Raw genomic sequence first — 17,288 nt, 5'->3', positions numbered from 1 at the left:
GTGTCCTTGGAGGCGTGTCCAACCCCTCAGTGGCCACCCAAAGTGCCAACATTCAAACCTGACCACTGATTGGTTTGACCTCAGCTTCCTGAAAAACTCATTTCCCCTCAAACCAGGACAGGGACTTGTTTACTTCTTTCTTCTAAGGAGCTGGGCTGGTCAAGTTGGTGTCTGTTAAGACAAATTATCTGTGCAGCTCTAGATCAGCTCTAGCTGTCACACTGATGGGCTTGGCTCGGCCCTGTGGACAAAGCAAAGATATTGGAGGTGATTCCTTTCAGAGAGAGATTTGAATTTTGAAGAGGTTTACTTAACGATTGAGTCTGTAAACTACTTTTCTGCAGATACAACTGCTGTGGTGTTTAAGTGCGCTTAAATGCTACCCATTAACCCAGCTCCTTAGATTTTTGGGGAGCACCTACCACTCTCATACTTCTTTTTAACACTGAATTCTTCCTCAGCTGAGATTTCATGCTACAAGTTAGGTTTAGAAGTTTTCCATTATTTTCCTTTTTTTTTCCCCACATTTGGGGAAAAGTACTGGCCAGTCTGAGATTAGCAAAGTCTTTATCATAGTCATTACCAGAAATCAAGTCACAAAAAAGGCACAAAAATACAAGCAGGCAGAATTGCAACACGTGTGTTCTGGTACACCCTGTTAAAGGTGATCTGATACGAAATTCAATACTTCTAGAACATGTAGATTCTGATCTGCCACAGCAATGTGTTTTTGGGGATGAAATGGCAGACACTGACAGAATGTAGATACTACTTCTTAACCTGTGAAGACAAAATTAAATCATTCATTAAGAAAAAAAAAGAAAGACTTGACAAAGCTCCCGATTTGTTTGTCTGTCTTCAGTGCTAGATGATAGACAAGCTGTATTCTGATATTTGCAGTTGATGCAGAAAAATTGAATTCCCAATTAAAAGTGTAGTTTAGTCTCACATTTTAGTTTTAAACTGCATCATCCTTCATCCCTTGTGATGATTCATGAACTTTCTTGCATGATTGAAAGAGAATAAATTAATATCTATTAAGATTTTTCTCAACATTTTCTCCCTTAAAATAGTACCATTTTAGCTCATTGATACGTACTGTTCAGGTTAATATAATTCTGATACTTTGCAAGTTTAAGCTTCAACATCAGGTTCTCGGGCTTTTCATAATATTCAGCTACTATGTTCCTATCAAAGAGAAGATCAAAAGTGAGAGTATGAATTGCTTGGGAAAAGTAAAGCTTCTGACTGCTGCTGAATCAGAAGTACATGAAAGAAATAGACGTCTGACAGTATGTCTGTACTGCCAGTGTTACAGCTATTTTTTTCCTTTTAATTGGAAGGAAATCTTTCCTTGAGACTTATCCAATTTGTAATTGAAAGTTGTAGTTGAATGTAAAAATATTTTGCTTTGAGTCCTTAAAAACCACAGTCTCAAAACAATACTAATTAGGGGTCACGATGAATCCCAGAATGGTTTGTGTTGGAAGGGACCTTAAAGAGCATCTAATTCCAACCCCTCTTCCATGGACGGGGTGCTGCCCACTAGATCAGGTCATCATGTAACCACTTTGATTCAGAATCTCACATGTGAATGTGGATGTTTTTTCTATCAGGTACATCCTCAGACTGTCTGTAGAGCTCTTTGGGAGTTTAATTTATTTTGTAAAAAAAATTAGAATCACTTTAGCAAAGTCATCAGCAATGAAGCTACTGATCCACACAGTGTTGTTCCAGTTCCAATTCCCATGAGTAGTATTGTTATTACGATGGAACTTTTTACAGCAAACAGTGGTCATGAATCTGGTTTTTATTACTAAATATATAAATACACAGCCTGAAAGGATTTGCCTGGCAAGTTAAAATTTAATTTCAGAATTGGTAGATTGCCATCATTCAGCATTCTGCCATGATTACTGATTTCTTTTGAATGCTCTGGGCCTTACCTTGAACATAGAAGCTGTGGGGGGATTTCTTAAGCCTCCATCAAAAATAATTTCAGGGATGCTGCTGTTGCTCTTTGGGGCAAAATGTGCCTTTCCTTTTGGCTCCTTTCTTGCAGTCAGCTGAGTTGATGGCACTTGTGCCAGCAGATGACCCCATTGCCGGTTCCATGCATCTGTCCATCAGGGGAAGCAGGGCTGTAAATGACACAAATGCAGTCCAGATGTGTGCTTGAAGGAGATGGGCCTGCATCCCAGTTACTTCCATTGTGGGAGCAGGAAGGCTTCTTACAGTCTTCGTAACACCCTCAGTTCCGTCTGTCTTCTCCAGGTGGATGGGATTGCCTGCTCTAACTCCCGTGGTTGGTTGATGGCCTTCCCTGATTTTTCTGGTGGACCTCTAAAAGCTGCTCAGCAGAGTTCTTGGGTACTGATCTTAAAGAAAGTAAATGTAAGTTTAAAAAAATACTTTTGGCTGATGCTCCTCCCATTGAGGGAGGTGATCAAGCCATAGCCTAGTACTGTAGAACAGTCATGCTGATCACAGGCCCAGCTCCTGCCCTATGACTTGTTTTCAGCAACTCTTAGTGTTGCCTAGCTGCAGGAATTGAGGAGATGCCAGGAGATGAGCAAAGCTAAATCAGCAGCTAAGGAGGAGTATGGTTTTTTGCATGGATGTAGGTAGAAATCTCCATGGACATCTTTTCCACTTCATGACTGTGGGTTTTTGCAGCCACAGAAATCATCAAAGGGGTAGTACTTGAACTTCTGTTTGTGCAACCTCTCATTGCTGTTGGAAAAAGCTGAAACCTTCAGACTGATGCTTTAGTCTGAATTTGTAAGTGGCTTCAGAAGCCTTAAAAACTTATTGCTGACCTGGAAAAAATTAGGGAAATGAAGAAGGGGCTTCTTTCAGCAGCTTTGTATTGATGAGTATTCTAGGGACATTTTTAGTACCTAGAGATTCCAGAAATAATAAGCAACTTATGATGCTTCCTACTGAAATCTGATTTTAGTTATGGTTTTGGAACAACACTGAACTTTTATCTCAGCTTGTGATGGGGAAATGTAGTTGCAGATGAGGATCACACTTGTGTTCTTTGTCTGCCAAAATACCTTCTCTTGAGCTCCTGCTATTTTCAGCCCATCTGTGCAGGAACCTGGTTCAGATTGTCCCTCTTCTTGTTACAACAAATTGTTTTGACAGTATATGGAGATAGAATTTGGGCCCAGAGAAGCAATATTGAAATTAATCTGAGCTAACAGTTTCACCTCGGTTGTCTCAGCATTGTTTACCTGCCACCATGGAAGATGCTGAAGTCAGAAGTAATTTAGTACCATTTCTGTGAATGAGCGAGGTGAAGAAGCACAGTAGTCTTGCTGAACCTGTGTCTTGGATGACACAGAAAACTCACCAAAAACTCAAACCCAGTTTTTGTTTCATTAAAAAGTAGGTAAATCGCAGTTCAATTAAAGGGCAGAATCTGTGCAGAGTATTTGCTGTTACTAAAACCCCACACAGAGGAACACAAGGGTATGTATTTGCTTCATTTGGATATAGAAATTACTCTAAAGTTTCTTCTTTTTCCACCCTCCTTGGCCCAAAAGCCCATGCCTGGATTCTTCCTTCACCATCCCTGTTCTGCTTATTTTAGAACATCACCGGCATTTGGCAGAACAGGTCCATGGTCTTGTGGCCTGAGGGACAGGTGTCAATAATTATGATATCTAATACAGAATAATCAACTGGGAATTTAAATGTTCAAATCCATTAAGGTATTCCACGCATGCTGCAGCTAAACAAAAAAGCATTGTTTGGGTTTTTTTTTAGTTTACCCTTTTAGAAGTGGGTGACATGTCTATAAAGGGTTTTTGACAGACAGGGAGAAGACAGGATTTATTACCTTTGTATTAGGCTTTGGATCTAATTTTCAAATACACGCACTTATAATTCACCTGCTTTTATGTAAATATGTTTGGTGTGCCTAGTTTCCCATTAGCACATGGTCACTTATGAAGTTTCTTGGGTAGTTACATAACATCTGAACATGAATACCATAGAACTGCTGATTGAATAAATGCATCTGTTCAGGAGGATTCATATGTTCTTTGTGTCTGCACTTCTATGGGAGTGTCAGTCTATTCATGAGAATAGGTTAAAATATTGAATGCTGATACAGGAATTTTCCATATTTTCAAGTGTTCGTAGGTTTTAAGAGGGAATTGTGTCTTGCTCTTTGTTGTTTTTCTTTGAATTTTTAAAAAAAATTGTTAAACTTTTGCCTCATTTATAACACTGTTTTTTAGATTGTAGTTCAAACTCTGCTTTGACAGTCATCTTCACAAAATGTTTTGGCAAAGACAGCACAGAAAAGCCTGTGTAAGTAGTCCCAGTGATGATCATTATAGACATGAAGCTTGCTAGTGCTGCTGTGAAATAGGTAAAATACTCCATTAATTTTATAGACGGGCAAATACTTGAATTTGTTTTCGCCTCTTAATTTTTCCAAGTAAGGCTGTGAGTCAGTAAGTAACTAATATCCAGGGTTCTGGATCCTGTTAAATAATTTTATTTCCTACACAGGTATGTAAGCTCATTACTTACGCATAACCAGAACATCTGTAAGTGGCAACTAGTTTAGAGGTTATGTTATTGCACATGAATTAATATGCTGCTGCATCATCCAAAGCCTCCTCACTCCTCTGGATGAGGGCCCAAATGGATGTCTCATGGTCACATGTGTAGGAGATACCTGACTAGTACCCATTTTGAATTCCTCCTGCCTGTTCCCCTTTCCCCAAGCAGCACTGGGCTGTTCTTGAGCAATCCTCCCCAGCCCAACCAACAGCATCTCTCCAGAGCCGAATGAGAAGAACATGGGCCTGATCTTCCTCCTGCTTCCCGTTCTCTTGGATGCTGTCAGTGGAGTGTAACTGGGGTGGGGCCATCTTGGATGAATTTCCTGGGAAAGGAATGACAACACATTTCCTTTGTGTCAGGAAAAGTTTGATTGGTCAAACTGAAATTCTCAAAAGCTTTTAGTTGAAGGTGGATGTCTTTTAGCACTTTTATTAGGTACATTTTGGCATATTTGTTGTCATTAGAGGAGAAAAGGGGGACGAGACAGAATTACTAGGTTTTGGGTTGCCCTTAGGAGGTGCCCTTTGTGGTGACATACTGGGTATTTTAGAGTTGAAATTTGAAGAGAATTCATTTGGCACTTAGAGTATTTTTCCGAAGCCTGATTTTAATCAGCCAAATAACTGAAACCAACTCCTCCCAAGAATCCGTCATAAAATCTAGTTTCTTACTCAAGATGTTTGCTTTCTGAGCTAGCTCCTTGGCCAGTTTTCCAATGGAAGATTGCCTTTTTTCCCATGGGAGTGATTGCCTCAGCAAACATGAACGCCCAAGTAAAATGTAGCGTATGTACCAGCATCGGTTACCAGCCTGCACTTAACTGCCTGGGATGGTTTAAGGATGATGAAGGAGACCATCAGAGACTCCTCAGCTACTTTTGAGCACCATGTGAGAATTCCCTGGCATTGGGTTACCCAAGGCTGACATGGGCTGCATGGTGGCATGAGGCTGTAATGGGAGAAAACTGTGTGAACATCAGGTGGTAGGGTAAATTCAGTGACAGCTCAGTGTCTGAGCCTTTCTCCTGCTCCAAGACGAGATACTGGTCTCCTATGGTCCCTTGATAGATGTGGCAGCCTGGCAATGGAGAGTACACCAAATCAGCTAACATCACGCCCCCTACCCGAGTACTGACAAACAATGTGAGCATGGGCATACACACTGGTACCTAGAAGACGTAAACTAGTAGAAATCAAAATACCCTTTAAACTGCCGTGGTTTAAACCTAGGCTCAGTCTTGTCTTAAAATCTGCAGCGTCACTGAAGCAGAAAGAGCGTCATCAGTGATTGAAATCTCTCTATGTTTTCCTTAAATATTTTCTTATTTGCAGTTAGGAGTTGCTTATACTTCTCCTAAACCTTATAAACATGACAAGTTTACATGAGAGTGAGTCAAATTCTCTTCTACTTCATGTCTCACCATGAAAGAAAAATCCTGATTTCTGATTGCAGTGTCTATGTGATGCCAAATAGTATTTTAAGACACAGAAATAACAAAGCTGAGTCATCAAATCACAGTTTGACTTTCTAAACTCAGTTGGAGTTTAGGCCTTTGTAAGTCAGACAATTACTTTTCTTTGAGGAAGCACTAGAAAGAAGTAAAAAATGTGATGCTTTCAGGATGTCGAAAGTAAAGTAGTTCAGCTGTTTAAGAGGAACCATCCCATTGACTTTATGCCCTCCCCTGAGAGCTCTAGGACAATTATAAACACTGATCAAACTGCCTCAAATTATCCAGAGAAATTGTGTCTGTCCCACCCCTGGAAGTGTTCAAGGCCAGGTTGGATGGGTCATGGAGCAACCTGGTTTAGTGGAAGGTGTCCCTTCCTTTCAGAGAAAGGTTGAAACAAGGTGGGCTTTAATGTCCCTCTCAACACAAACCATTCTGTGATTCTATGGTTACCTACTATGCCTCCAGGAACTTCCCCTAAAGAGGTAAAAAGGAAGAAACTAAGAAACAAAAATGTGTTCTCATCCACCAGGATCACAGCAAATCTTTTCAAGGTCTCAACAACATAACTTCACGCACCCCCCCCCCAGCCTTTGGATAAAGCCTTATTTTTACAAGGTGTTTTTCTGATCCATTGGTTGGAAATGAAGGCAGCAGACACCTGGGATCAGGGCTGGCACTGAGGTGCTGCTGGGAAGCAATGTGGAATAGAGGCAAAACAGGGTTCATACACGGAGGAAGGCTTTAGACTTCCACCCTTTGCCTTCCTGTCTGAGAAGAGATGTGAAGAGCTGTTGCCTGCTCATGGTGGGTAGTGTTCATTTGAATTGCAATCATGTACGTAGGTCTTCACTCCTGGTTAGTGAGAAAAGTGCTCTTTTGCTTTAGATCAAACTGTGCCTTCATTTATGTCTGTGAGCCCTGCAGGGCAGATGGGCAGATGTGGGCAGCCCAGCCTTGTAGGATCACGTTGGTCTTTTGTCACCTCAAGAGTGAATATTGTATGAATTTGGTGTTTACTGTCTGCGTTTTATTCAAGAATCAGTCAAGATAGATTTGTTTAACCAAGCCCACTCAGCCTTTCACTACAGAGAGGCAACATCTACAGAGTACTGCAGCATTTGTGGTCAGCATTGGGAACTTTGGCAGTACAGATTGTGTTTTGCTGCCTTTCTGCAAAGAAGCACCACAGGCTGCAGAACCAGAGGGCACAGCTCTGTATGGCTCCTCTCCTGAAAACAGCCTCAAATTTTATACATCCCATTGTCAGTGAAAGGCAATGATGTACCCTCCTCAACTCCCACTGTACTGATAACACCAGGGCTGGTAACACTAAGCATAAATGTGCTCTGTGCACCCTGCGTTACCTAAAACTTTTTGATGGCTTGGAAAAGCTGCATAAAATTACTTAGTTTAAATTGAAGGCAGATCTTTAGTGTAAGATTTGCTCATTTTAGTTCTTTCAGGTATTTAGGATCTCTGTACTATATTGGTCTAACAAACATCTTAAATGTCAAAATCTGACTGGTGGGATTTTTTGTTGATAAAACTCCCATAAAATTCATCCCCACCAGCAAATTTTTCTTATTTTCTTATGAGAGTTGGAGCAGTGCTTGCAATACATATTTTAGGGTTATGGATTTGACTAGAGGGCAGAGTGGATTGTAGAACACAAAGGCTGCATGTTTTTCAATTAGACAAAAGGTGTAAAGCTAAACTCCACACTGAGACTTTCACTGCAAGCACACATATTTTCTGGTTTTACATGGATGACTATGAGTGTGTATTTAGCCACATGGGTTATTAAATACAACCAATGAAATGGCATTTTCCTCCTTTCCAGAGGTTGCCCACACCACATTATTTCTTAAGAGACTTTTCATTCTCTCTTCCTATTATACCTAACACCTCAAGCACACAGGAGATCCCCACCAGCAGCAAACATGTTTATCTGGCACAAGGAACCACAACTAAAGCTTCCTTAGGGTTGTGGCATCATGCTGCCTGTCAGTTGTGGTTCTGGTAGCTAAGCAAAAAATCCTTGTTCATCCTATTTGGATGTTTATTGTGGAATTAATTAGCAGAAGTTTACATAGGTCCAGCCACTTTCTGACGGATTTTAATATGAGTTTCCAACCTTCCCTCAGCTCTCAGCTGATGTGCAGTAGAAATGCACAGAGATAATTTGCATCTCTATTGTTTCGACCAAACCTAAAATATCTTAAGTGAATTTCAGCTGTGCTTACAAGATAACCAGTTTTGATTCTGCTGCCAACAATGTTTCGGTGTGTTCCCTCTGCTTAGTACAGTGCATCAGATAAATGAGGATGTAAAACATTCAGACTTTTTTTCAGTAAAGTCAGAGAATAGTTTATTCCTATTGATGTAATTTCAAAATGATTGAATGTACTCTTTTTCTCATAAATGCTTCCTAATTTTGTGTCTAACCCAACTGCGTTTTGAAAGATCCATTGCATAACTGCAATCAGTTAAAAATCTGACAAACTACAACAATTTAATTTACTCTAAACTCTGAGTGCTTTTTCCAGAGGTTTAAGTTTACTAAAACTAAAATGAAGGAAGAAGATCTGCTGAAAGCAGCAGTTCTCCATAAGAGAGAACCGTTCTCCATCACCTGCAGAGGTTGGATTTATTTGGTGAACACAGTGATCACAAGATTAAGAATCACTTCCATTGCGAAGCTGTAGCAAGATTGTCTTAACATTTTGGAAAGGCTTTTGTTGGATGGAGGCTCAAACAAGAAAATTTGGGATGGTTGAGTAGAACAATAACAAAAATTCAGTCTTAATTTTGGGGGGGGGGACCAAAGGAAAGGGACAACAGCCATTCTCTAAGGCCAGCTCCTGCTCAGCATGTGCTACATCTCTCCACAGCCCCCTGCTTGCTGTCTGCTTTGCTGCCTCCTGCGGAATCCCAGGAATTGCCCTGCTCACACTGGGAGTGAACCCTCTCACTGGGGCCCTTGGAGCCTTCAACATCTTCCTCTACACGTGCTGTTACACACCCCTGAAGAGAATGAGCATTGCCAACACATGGGTGGGAGCTGTTGTCGGAGCCATTCCTCCCATGATGGGCTGGACTGCAGCTACTGGGAGTCTGGATGCTGGTGAGTATAAAAGCCTTTCATCAGTGGGGGTGGTTGTCAGGGTAGCTAAAAAACCTACTTAGAAGGCAGTAAACTTTGTTCTTTATGCTTGTTGACCTGACCAGGCGATGTTGGACACAGCTTGCAGCAGCCCGGTTTAGTTGAAGGTGTCCCTGTCTGTGGCAGAGGGTGGAAAGAGATGATCTTTAAGGTCCCTTCCAACCCAAACCATTCTGTAATCCTGTGGTAAGGCTTCAAAAGCAACTCATTTTGTAACTTTCTCCTTACATGGGTATTTCAGGGTAAACCTGAGCTGATAAAGCAGCATGTCCTATTGAATATGTGTTTTGACCATCTTAAAAGAAAAACCCAGAAGGAAAATAGTATCTTTGGTGTTCACATAGGAGAAAATGTTAAATAATTTCAGGATTCAAACCATGTTCAGGATTAAAACCATATCCAGTAATATCCAACTTGCAAGGAACTTTCAGCTGGAAAATTCCCAGATGTGTTTTACTGTATTTCCACAAGCCATAAAATATCCTGGGAAGATTAATTTATTGGTGTATTTCTTAATTACCCATTGCTAAACTCTAAGTTATAAATGCTCCTTCCTCCCTCCTTGAAAAGCAAACGAAGATTTCTATTTTAGTAACTGTGAACCATTTTTACATTCCTTGTAAAACACTGATCTCTTCAGCAGCTCAGCTCTGATACAATCAGGCCTTGTTTTTCCTGCCAGCTAGAAAGTTGAAAATCACAGTGGCTCCACACACGTACAGTCTGAAGCAACTAATGAAGTACAATTAATAGGTCTGTTAAGAATTGGTTTAGCACACTCTTGTCCCACAGGGGGGCATATTTAAGGCTTGAATAATACTTTCAGCAACAAGGCTTTTAACCAGAAATTATCAGAATTTGTGCGAAATCTGTTCTTTATACACTTCCTAATAAAAGTCCGTCTGAGTTGGCTTTGTGTCCACATGTTCCCACACACATCTAAACCAGAGCAAGGGTGGAAGGTGATATGGGTTTTTTTTACATTGTATGCTGCTTCTATAGAAATATTTGCTTCTCTAAATTTACTTAGACACAGAAAATATATGTGAGAGTATGTATAGTGTCTTGTGTTAAGGAGTGTGTAACAGACATCGTTAGCAGCTCTTTACTTTAGAAGAGAAGAGGGAACATGACAAAAAAGGCACTGAGGAGCTGGAGCATGTCCGGGGAGGGGAACAGAGCTGGGGAAGGGGCTGGAGCCCCAGAAGCAGCTGAGAGAGCTGGAGCTGGGGCTCAGCCTCGAGAAAAAGGGGGCACAGGGGAGACTTTCTGGCTCTGCACAAGTCCCTGATGGGGGTCAGCCTTTACTCCCAGGGAACAAGAGACAGGATGAGAGGAAATAGCCTTGTGTTGTGCCAGGAGGATTTTGGACTGGATATTAGGGAAAAAATTTTGTCACAGAAGGGGTGGTCAGGGATTGGAACAGACTGCCAGGGTAGTGATGGAATCACCATTCCTGGAAGTGTTCAAAAATGTGTGGATGTCATACATGAGGACATGGTTTAATGGTGAACATGGTGCTGGGGTGATGGATGGACTTGATCTGAAAGGATATTTCCAACCTTAACAATTCTATGATTCTATAGAATTAATTTAAACCAAAATGTATATTTTTAAGACTCTTATAATTCTGGTTGCAGATACTTAGATCTTGACTCTAACACTGTTTGAGGATTAATGTGTTGGTTTTGCCACTTTATTGCAGAGTTGGTGATGACTCTTATGTGGCTGTGCTTCTCCTGCACAGTTCAGCCTGAGGAACTGGAGTGCAGAGCTGCATGTCACCAAAAGCCCTTGCTGTAGAAGCCAGTGAAAGCCCAGCATGTAAAACTGGCAATAGTTGTCATTAGATTTGTCAGCTTGCTCTTTGAGACCTATTTCGCAAAGAGCAAAGCTGTCCCTGTACAGCAGCAGAGAGGGCAGCAGGGAGGCCCAGTTGTGCCCAAGTAAGCTCTTCCTCTCCAATTTGCAGCTAAAATGTGGTTATGTGTCCCCGTGCCAGCTCTGCTGCAGAGGGAATGATCCCTGGCAATGATGCCACCAGCGGAAGATGATAGCTTTAAGCCACCCAAGCAGACTTCGTCAGAACACGATAATCTGGTGCATAACTAGTGTGTTCTGTGTGGCTAAAACTTTTTATAATCACCTCCCAGTCTGCCTCAGGGAGGCCAGGCGGCTTATTTAATAAGAGAAAGAAATGTTATTGAGCTGATACTGGTGTTTGTAATGAAGCACACCTGGAGAGAGTCCTGAAAACAGGGACTGGAATGTAATATTTTAGTGCATTTCATATTAAATGAAAACAAAAATATCTCCAACACAAACCCGACAAACACTTTTACAGAAAAAAGAAATAACTAAAAGAAAAGGGTGGCATTTTAGACTATGATTTTCAGTGTTAAATATTCTGGTTTTAAAAATAAGAGAGTTCAGTCCCTGGCAACATCATATCTATGCGGAATACAGGCATGCATCCATACACAACGTGCAGAACTATATCCCTTCCCTAACCACCTTGGTCTCAGTTGCTGAACTCATTAATAATGTGTAATTAGTGTGGAGACGTAACCTAGTGTTAGGCAGAGGTGTGAAAATGCCTTTGCACCTCATTTGAGAAAAAATCATTCTACTCGATAACAAAAAGGAATGTGAAGGAAGGGAGGCAGGAAACTAATGAGAAGACATGTTCTCACCACTAAAGTGGTGGAGTTGTGAGTTTACATTTTCCTGTGGATTTTTTCTCCTTGTAATCTTTGCACAGCAGCCACATTGTTGTACATGTTGCTGGTTATAGGGAAAACAACATTTAAGTGTAGCCCTTTCATTACCTTTTGTGGGGGGAGCTAAGTGTTAAACTGTTATGTATAACAGTTAGGGCAGCTATGTCTGCTCCCTTCAGGAGTTCCATGACATGGATGCTGTGAAATATCTTGTCCTTTGTGAGAGCTGGAGATGGTTCCTTAGAGAGTTCAAGATGGTTCCTTGTTCCCAGTTCCAGAGCTAATAACAAATGATCTCAGAGTGGAGCAGCCTTGTTTTAATTTGTCCTCATTTTGTTTATGACTTTCAAAGATTAATACCTTGGCAGTTTCTTTCGTTTCTTGCACAAGAAACAAATCCTGTGTATCTACAGATAGAAATCTAGGACCCTCATATTTCCAGTGATGCAAGCACTTGCTGTAATTTATAGAATAATCATAGAATGATTTGGGTTCATAAGGAACCTTAACGACCATCACGTTCCAACACCCTGCCGTGGGCAGGGACACATTCCACTAGACCAGGTTGCTCCAACACTCATCCAACCTGGCCTTGGACACTTCGAGTGATGGGGTAGTCACAGCTGCTCTGGGCAGCCTGTGCCAGGGCCTTACTGGCCTCTGAGAAATTTCTTACACTATATATCTTTGCAGATCTTGTGGTACTTCCTGGGAATGTTTGGTTCCATTTCTGCCCCGATAGGTAACTTTAATTATATGCTCTTAAGCCTGACTGAACATCCTGCTCCCAACCCTGGCTTTTGTGCCAATGTAATTTAGGAAAAACCCCCCATTTCAAAAGCAAAAGATAAGGTTATCTCTGGGAAGATGTGGAATCCTTTGTTGTGGGTTTGGGGGGGTTGTGTTTTTTTAATGGCAGCTGTTTGAAACTGATGAAAGATGGGGAATGTTAACATTTCCTTTCTGGGGGAGTGAGTGCAGGTGAGACGGTCAGAAGTGCATGATAAATGTAATTTATCACATGGATATCACTGCTACATATCTGGGGTATTTATGCAGAACTTAAATGCCAGCCTGTGATTTGCAGTAACACGTTTGCTTCCTTGAAGGCAGATTTCATTGCTCCTTCATGGGACTATTTGTTTCTGAAGAGATTTGTTTTTCTAGTAAATCAAGATAGCTTCAAATTATTTTGCAAGGGAAGGACTAGCAGGAAAATAATGACATTCACTTAAAACCTTAAGTGGTAGCAGAGGGACAGGAAGATAGGTCAAACTTGGCAGTGTCCCCTGTTCTTTGCCAGATCTGCCTCCTGCGTGGGATCCACAAACAGAAGAACACTGTGCCACAGTGCTGCTAAGCTTGTGCACAAGGATGCCTAGAAAGAAAGAGAGCTGTTTATTTTGGTGTGGAAGAGGCACAGTGCATACATGCTGTAAATTATCCTTGCGCTGCTGTTCTTTTTACCCAGACTAATGTCCATTTGAACTTGTTATTTCTAATTAAGAGAATGCTGAATCTGGAGTAAACGTCTCGAAATGCTACAGCCCATTTTTTGCCTTGCACATTTTCATAGAATCATAGAATGGTTTGGATTGGAAGGAGCCTTATAGACTATCCCATTCCAACCCCCTGCCATGGGCAGGGGCACCTTCCATTAGATCAGGTTCCTCCAAGCCCGTCCAATCTGGCCTTGGACACTTTCAAGGATGGGGCAGCAACAGCTTCTCCGTGCAACCTGTGCCAGAGCCTCACCACCCTCACGGCCAAGAATTTCTTCCCAATATCAAATCCAAATTTCCCCTCTCTCAGTTTGAACCCGTTGCCCCTTGTCCTGTCACTACATTTCCTGATGCAGAGTTGTTCTCAGGCTTCCTTGTAGCCTGTTCAGATCCTGGAAAGTGCTGTGAGTTGTCCATAAAACCTTTCTCCTTCTCCAGGGTGAACAGCCCCAGTTCTCTCAGCCTGTCCCCATAGGAAAGATGCTTCAGTCTCCTTATCAACTTTGTAGGCTCCTTTGGACTTGCTCCAACAGTCCCATGTCTGTCTTATGCTGGGGGCTCCAAGAGCCTTTGTACTTCTTCCACTGACCGTGCTCTGCTCAGGTGCTGAAGGCTGGATCCCACCGGCGAGCAGGATCAGTGTCGAGCGGAGCAGTTTGGTGCCACGGAGTTCATACAAACCACCCAGTGAGATGGAAGTGACAAGCAGGGCTCCTCAACATAATGTGCTTATCAGCTAAGGGGATTTATTCTGAGTAGGTGGTGGCAGAGCAGATAAGGACCCTGACAGTGCGGCAGACATTGCAGAGCCACATTGGCCCAGGAGCCATAGGTATTACTGCACCAAAGAATGTTTATCTCAAGAGACTGTTTAGTTTATCAGATGCTCCACTCCTGGTCTCATTTCCCTGAAAGACATCTTGTACTGATTTTCATTCATTTTCAGAAATTTAAATAAGTCCTCGGGGTATGGAATTTATAGGCTCAGTATCAGTTGTAATCATGTGGAGGCTGATTTTTAAATTGCCTTTACTTTGTAATTCAGATTGTGTTGTATGGTAGACATTAATTATGTCAGCCAGCATCTTTTTACAAAAGGGGATTTAAAAACGGGCAGTTCTTATCAGCTAGTGACATTTGGCAGATGGATGGTTTCAGTAACATAAAAAGGAGAATAGGAAAGAGGGGGGCCTGTGCCCAACCTGCCAAAGGCTGGAGTCTCTCATACCTTCCCTGGTGTAGCACTCGTCTGCCAGTAGGATGGAGAGCAAAACAACAGCTTAATTGCATGCAAAATACGCTTGGAGATCTTTGTGTCCTTTCCAGTTAAGCACTTGGAGCTTTCAAAGCCCCTTGATGTGGGAGCAGGTCTGGGAGCCAGCCGCCAGAGCAGGGCAATTCCAGCGTCCTGCTGCTGGAGGAGAGGAGGCTCTGGCTATAAACTCCCACTGGTAAACTCAGCTTTTCAGGGTTTCACTTCCCAGATGAAAGACCAGAATTTGTGGTCTGTTCCAGAGGAAACTGAGATATTCATGTCACTGACATATGAGACTTGGAGCTGGGGGCCCAGGAGTATGCTTTGTGGGGGTAAAAACTGTAAAAAATGAGGCAGAGGGACAATACTAGTGAGCAGCTGGTCTGAATTTAGGACAAAAGCAGTGGGCTATTTTTTTCTTCCTTTCCATCTTCATAAGAGACAAAAGAAATGGCAGTTCCACTGCTGGGGCACCTGGGGACTGACCCCACAAGTTCAGAGGCAGCATGCCCCTTGCCCAGTTCTCTACCCCATGTGTAGCTGATGGGGGAGCCCCATGCCTCTGGATGTGAAACACAACACCCCCAGAGAAATCAGGATTGGGGGGGTATCTGCAGGAAGGACTCCCACTCCTGGGCTAGTGGCAGCCCTGCCAGAGCCTGAAAGAGGTGACCGATGAGGAGCCCCTGCATGGCTCTACAGGTTTGCAATCCTCTGCTGAGTCTGGTCCTTTGATAAATGCTTCCTAAACATATTTGCAGAAGACTCTATTTTCATCTTACCCAACAGACTCTTCTTTAATGGCATCTGTTGCTTAGGTTAGCTAAGGTGAGTTATATATGGTGTTGTTGGCCCAGCCTTGCCTGTGTAATGAAAGGTGTTTTCCCTGTGAGGTTTTCGGCTGCAATAACTTGTTGTGTGTCACACACGAATTGTACAAGCCAGCTTTTTTCCATGTGGTGAGCGTACCTGAGGACATCTGGCTTCCTTCTGTTAAAGGCAGGAGCCAAGAACACTCTATCGAGGTGAAAAATCCCACAGTCAATTTCATTTCCTATTTCTGGTGGATGCTGAGGATCCTTCTGTTTTGCAGACAAGCCAAACACACGGCCAACGGCCCCTTCCCTTTCAGTGCTGCTGCAGAGGAGTCTATTGCAGCCCCTAGATGCTCCTGCTCCACAGGCTTTTTGTGCCATCCTTCAAAAGAAACAGCTATTTAAACCCCTGACCATGAAGCTTTTGAGTTTTCCAGTATTTTCCTCGTCGCCCTTGGTTTCCATGACGGTGTAACCTTGGAGGGGCACAATGTGGGCTGGGCCATGCATCCCGCACTGACAGCTGGGACCATTGTCCCAGCCCCGGGACCTTATGTGGAGCTTTAGAAGTGATACTTTGCCTTTTTCTCCTCAAGGCTGTAGCATCTGCATTTGTTTTCCAGTGGAAGCAGAAGTGCTGATTGTTGTCTTGCTATGGTGCTGATGTGGGCAATTGTGGTGCTGATGTGTAGAGGAGAATTGCATCAGTTTGGTTAAGATTAGTGTCTAAGTAATTCCCAAATGTCTTTGTGTTTGAGAAGGCTTCATAATTGCAAATTAGGATGTAAATTTTGACTAGCTAATTCTGTTCCTAATTCTAAAGACAGGGGGAAGAATTAAGTAGCTGGTAACATTTCTCTTCAGGAGGAATGATATCAGAACAGTATCTTGAACACTTGTAACTGGAGGTCAGTTGATTTAACAATCATTTTCCATCACCAAAACAAGCTGAAACACCTGTAGTAATGATTGTTCCTTCCAGCTCTCCTTCACAAACAGAAAATGGAACCAAGAGCTGAACAAAACAGTCCTTATGGATCAAGACATCACAGTGTGTTCTGGCCAGGACTCTCCAAACCACTGCGAATCTTTGTACCAATAGCCCCAAATAATCCTTTGAGATTGCATTAAACCTGAAGTGGGCAAGTAGGCTTTGACAGGATTTTAAAATCTTTCTCCCTTTACCCCCAGAATTGCTCATAGTTAGAAACCTCCAGGGAAATTTACTGTGTTAAACTGAACATGACAGAAAAAAGAGAAAATAAAGGGTTTGGACTTGTATCCTCTACATTTCTTGTGAATGTAATCTCCTGTAAAATCTATATAGGACTGTGGTGGAGAGTTTGGGATTGGTTATGTTAAAATTTCTTGTAGAAAAGGTGGGAAAGGCAGCCTGAGACAGCATGGGTGCTCACAAGCAGGTGGATACAGCTGAACCAAGTCAAATCTCTGAGCTCTAATCTACCTTGTCTGGATTAAAGAGGAGTAATTTGTTCAACATCTTTTAAGGGAAGAGAGCCAATTGTGTGCTATCAAGTAAAAAATGGTGTGTAGTTGTTTCCTGACTATGATCCATTAAGAGGCTGAACTTACACTGCCAAAGCCTTCCCCTCCCTACAGCAGCCAAACTCGTACCCGTTTCCTAGAGACAAAAGGCTGGTGCTTTCCTCTCTTAAGTTACAGCTACTGATGTCTGGAAATAATTTTAAAATTCCTTCACATTATTCAAGGCAGAAGAATTACTAAAATTGTGCTCTAAGCAAAACAGCATTTGTAGGTTGCCAAGGCAGTAAACA

At 42.2% G+C, this 17,288-nt stretch overlaps 1 protein-coding gene across 1 annotated transcript in view; it reads left to right on the top strand.

Annotated features, from left to right (window-relative positions):
* The window catches only part of LOC134556700 (protoheme IX farnesyltransferase, mitochondrial), a 105,891-nt gene that overhangs the window by 80,435 nt on the left and 8,168 nt on the right, over positions 1 to 17,288 (top strand). The window contains exon 6 of the mRNA XM_063408941.1: positions 8,929 to 9,161. Within this exon, the coding sequence (XP_063265011.1) occupies positions 8,929 to 9,161 (233 nt within the window). The remainder of the gene's footprint in view (positions 1 to 8,928; positions 9,162 to 17,288) is intronic.

The sequence above is a fragment of the Prinia subflava genome, chromosome 12, assembly GCF_021018805.1.
Source record: "Prinia subflava isolate CZ2003 ecotype Zambia chromosome 12, Cam_Psub_1.2, whole genome shotgun sequence".
NCBI lineage: Eukaryota > Metazoa > Chordata > Aves > Passeriformes > Cisticolidae > Prinia > Prinia subflava.
The sequence above is the reverse complement of the archived record's forward strand: the minus strand, read 5'-3'. Positions and strand labels throughout refer to the sequence as shown.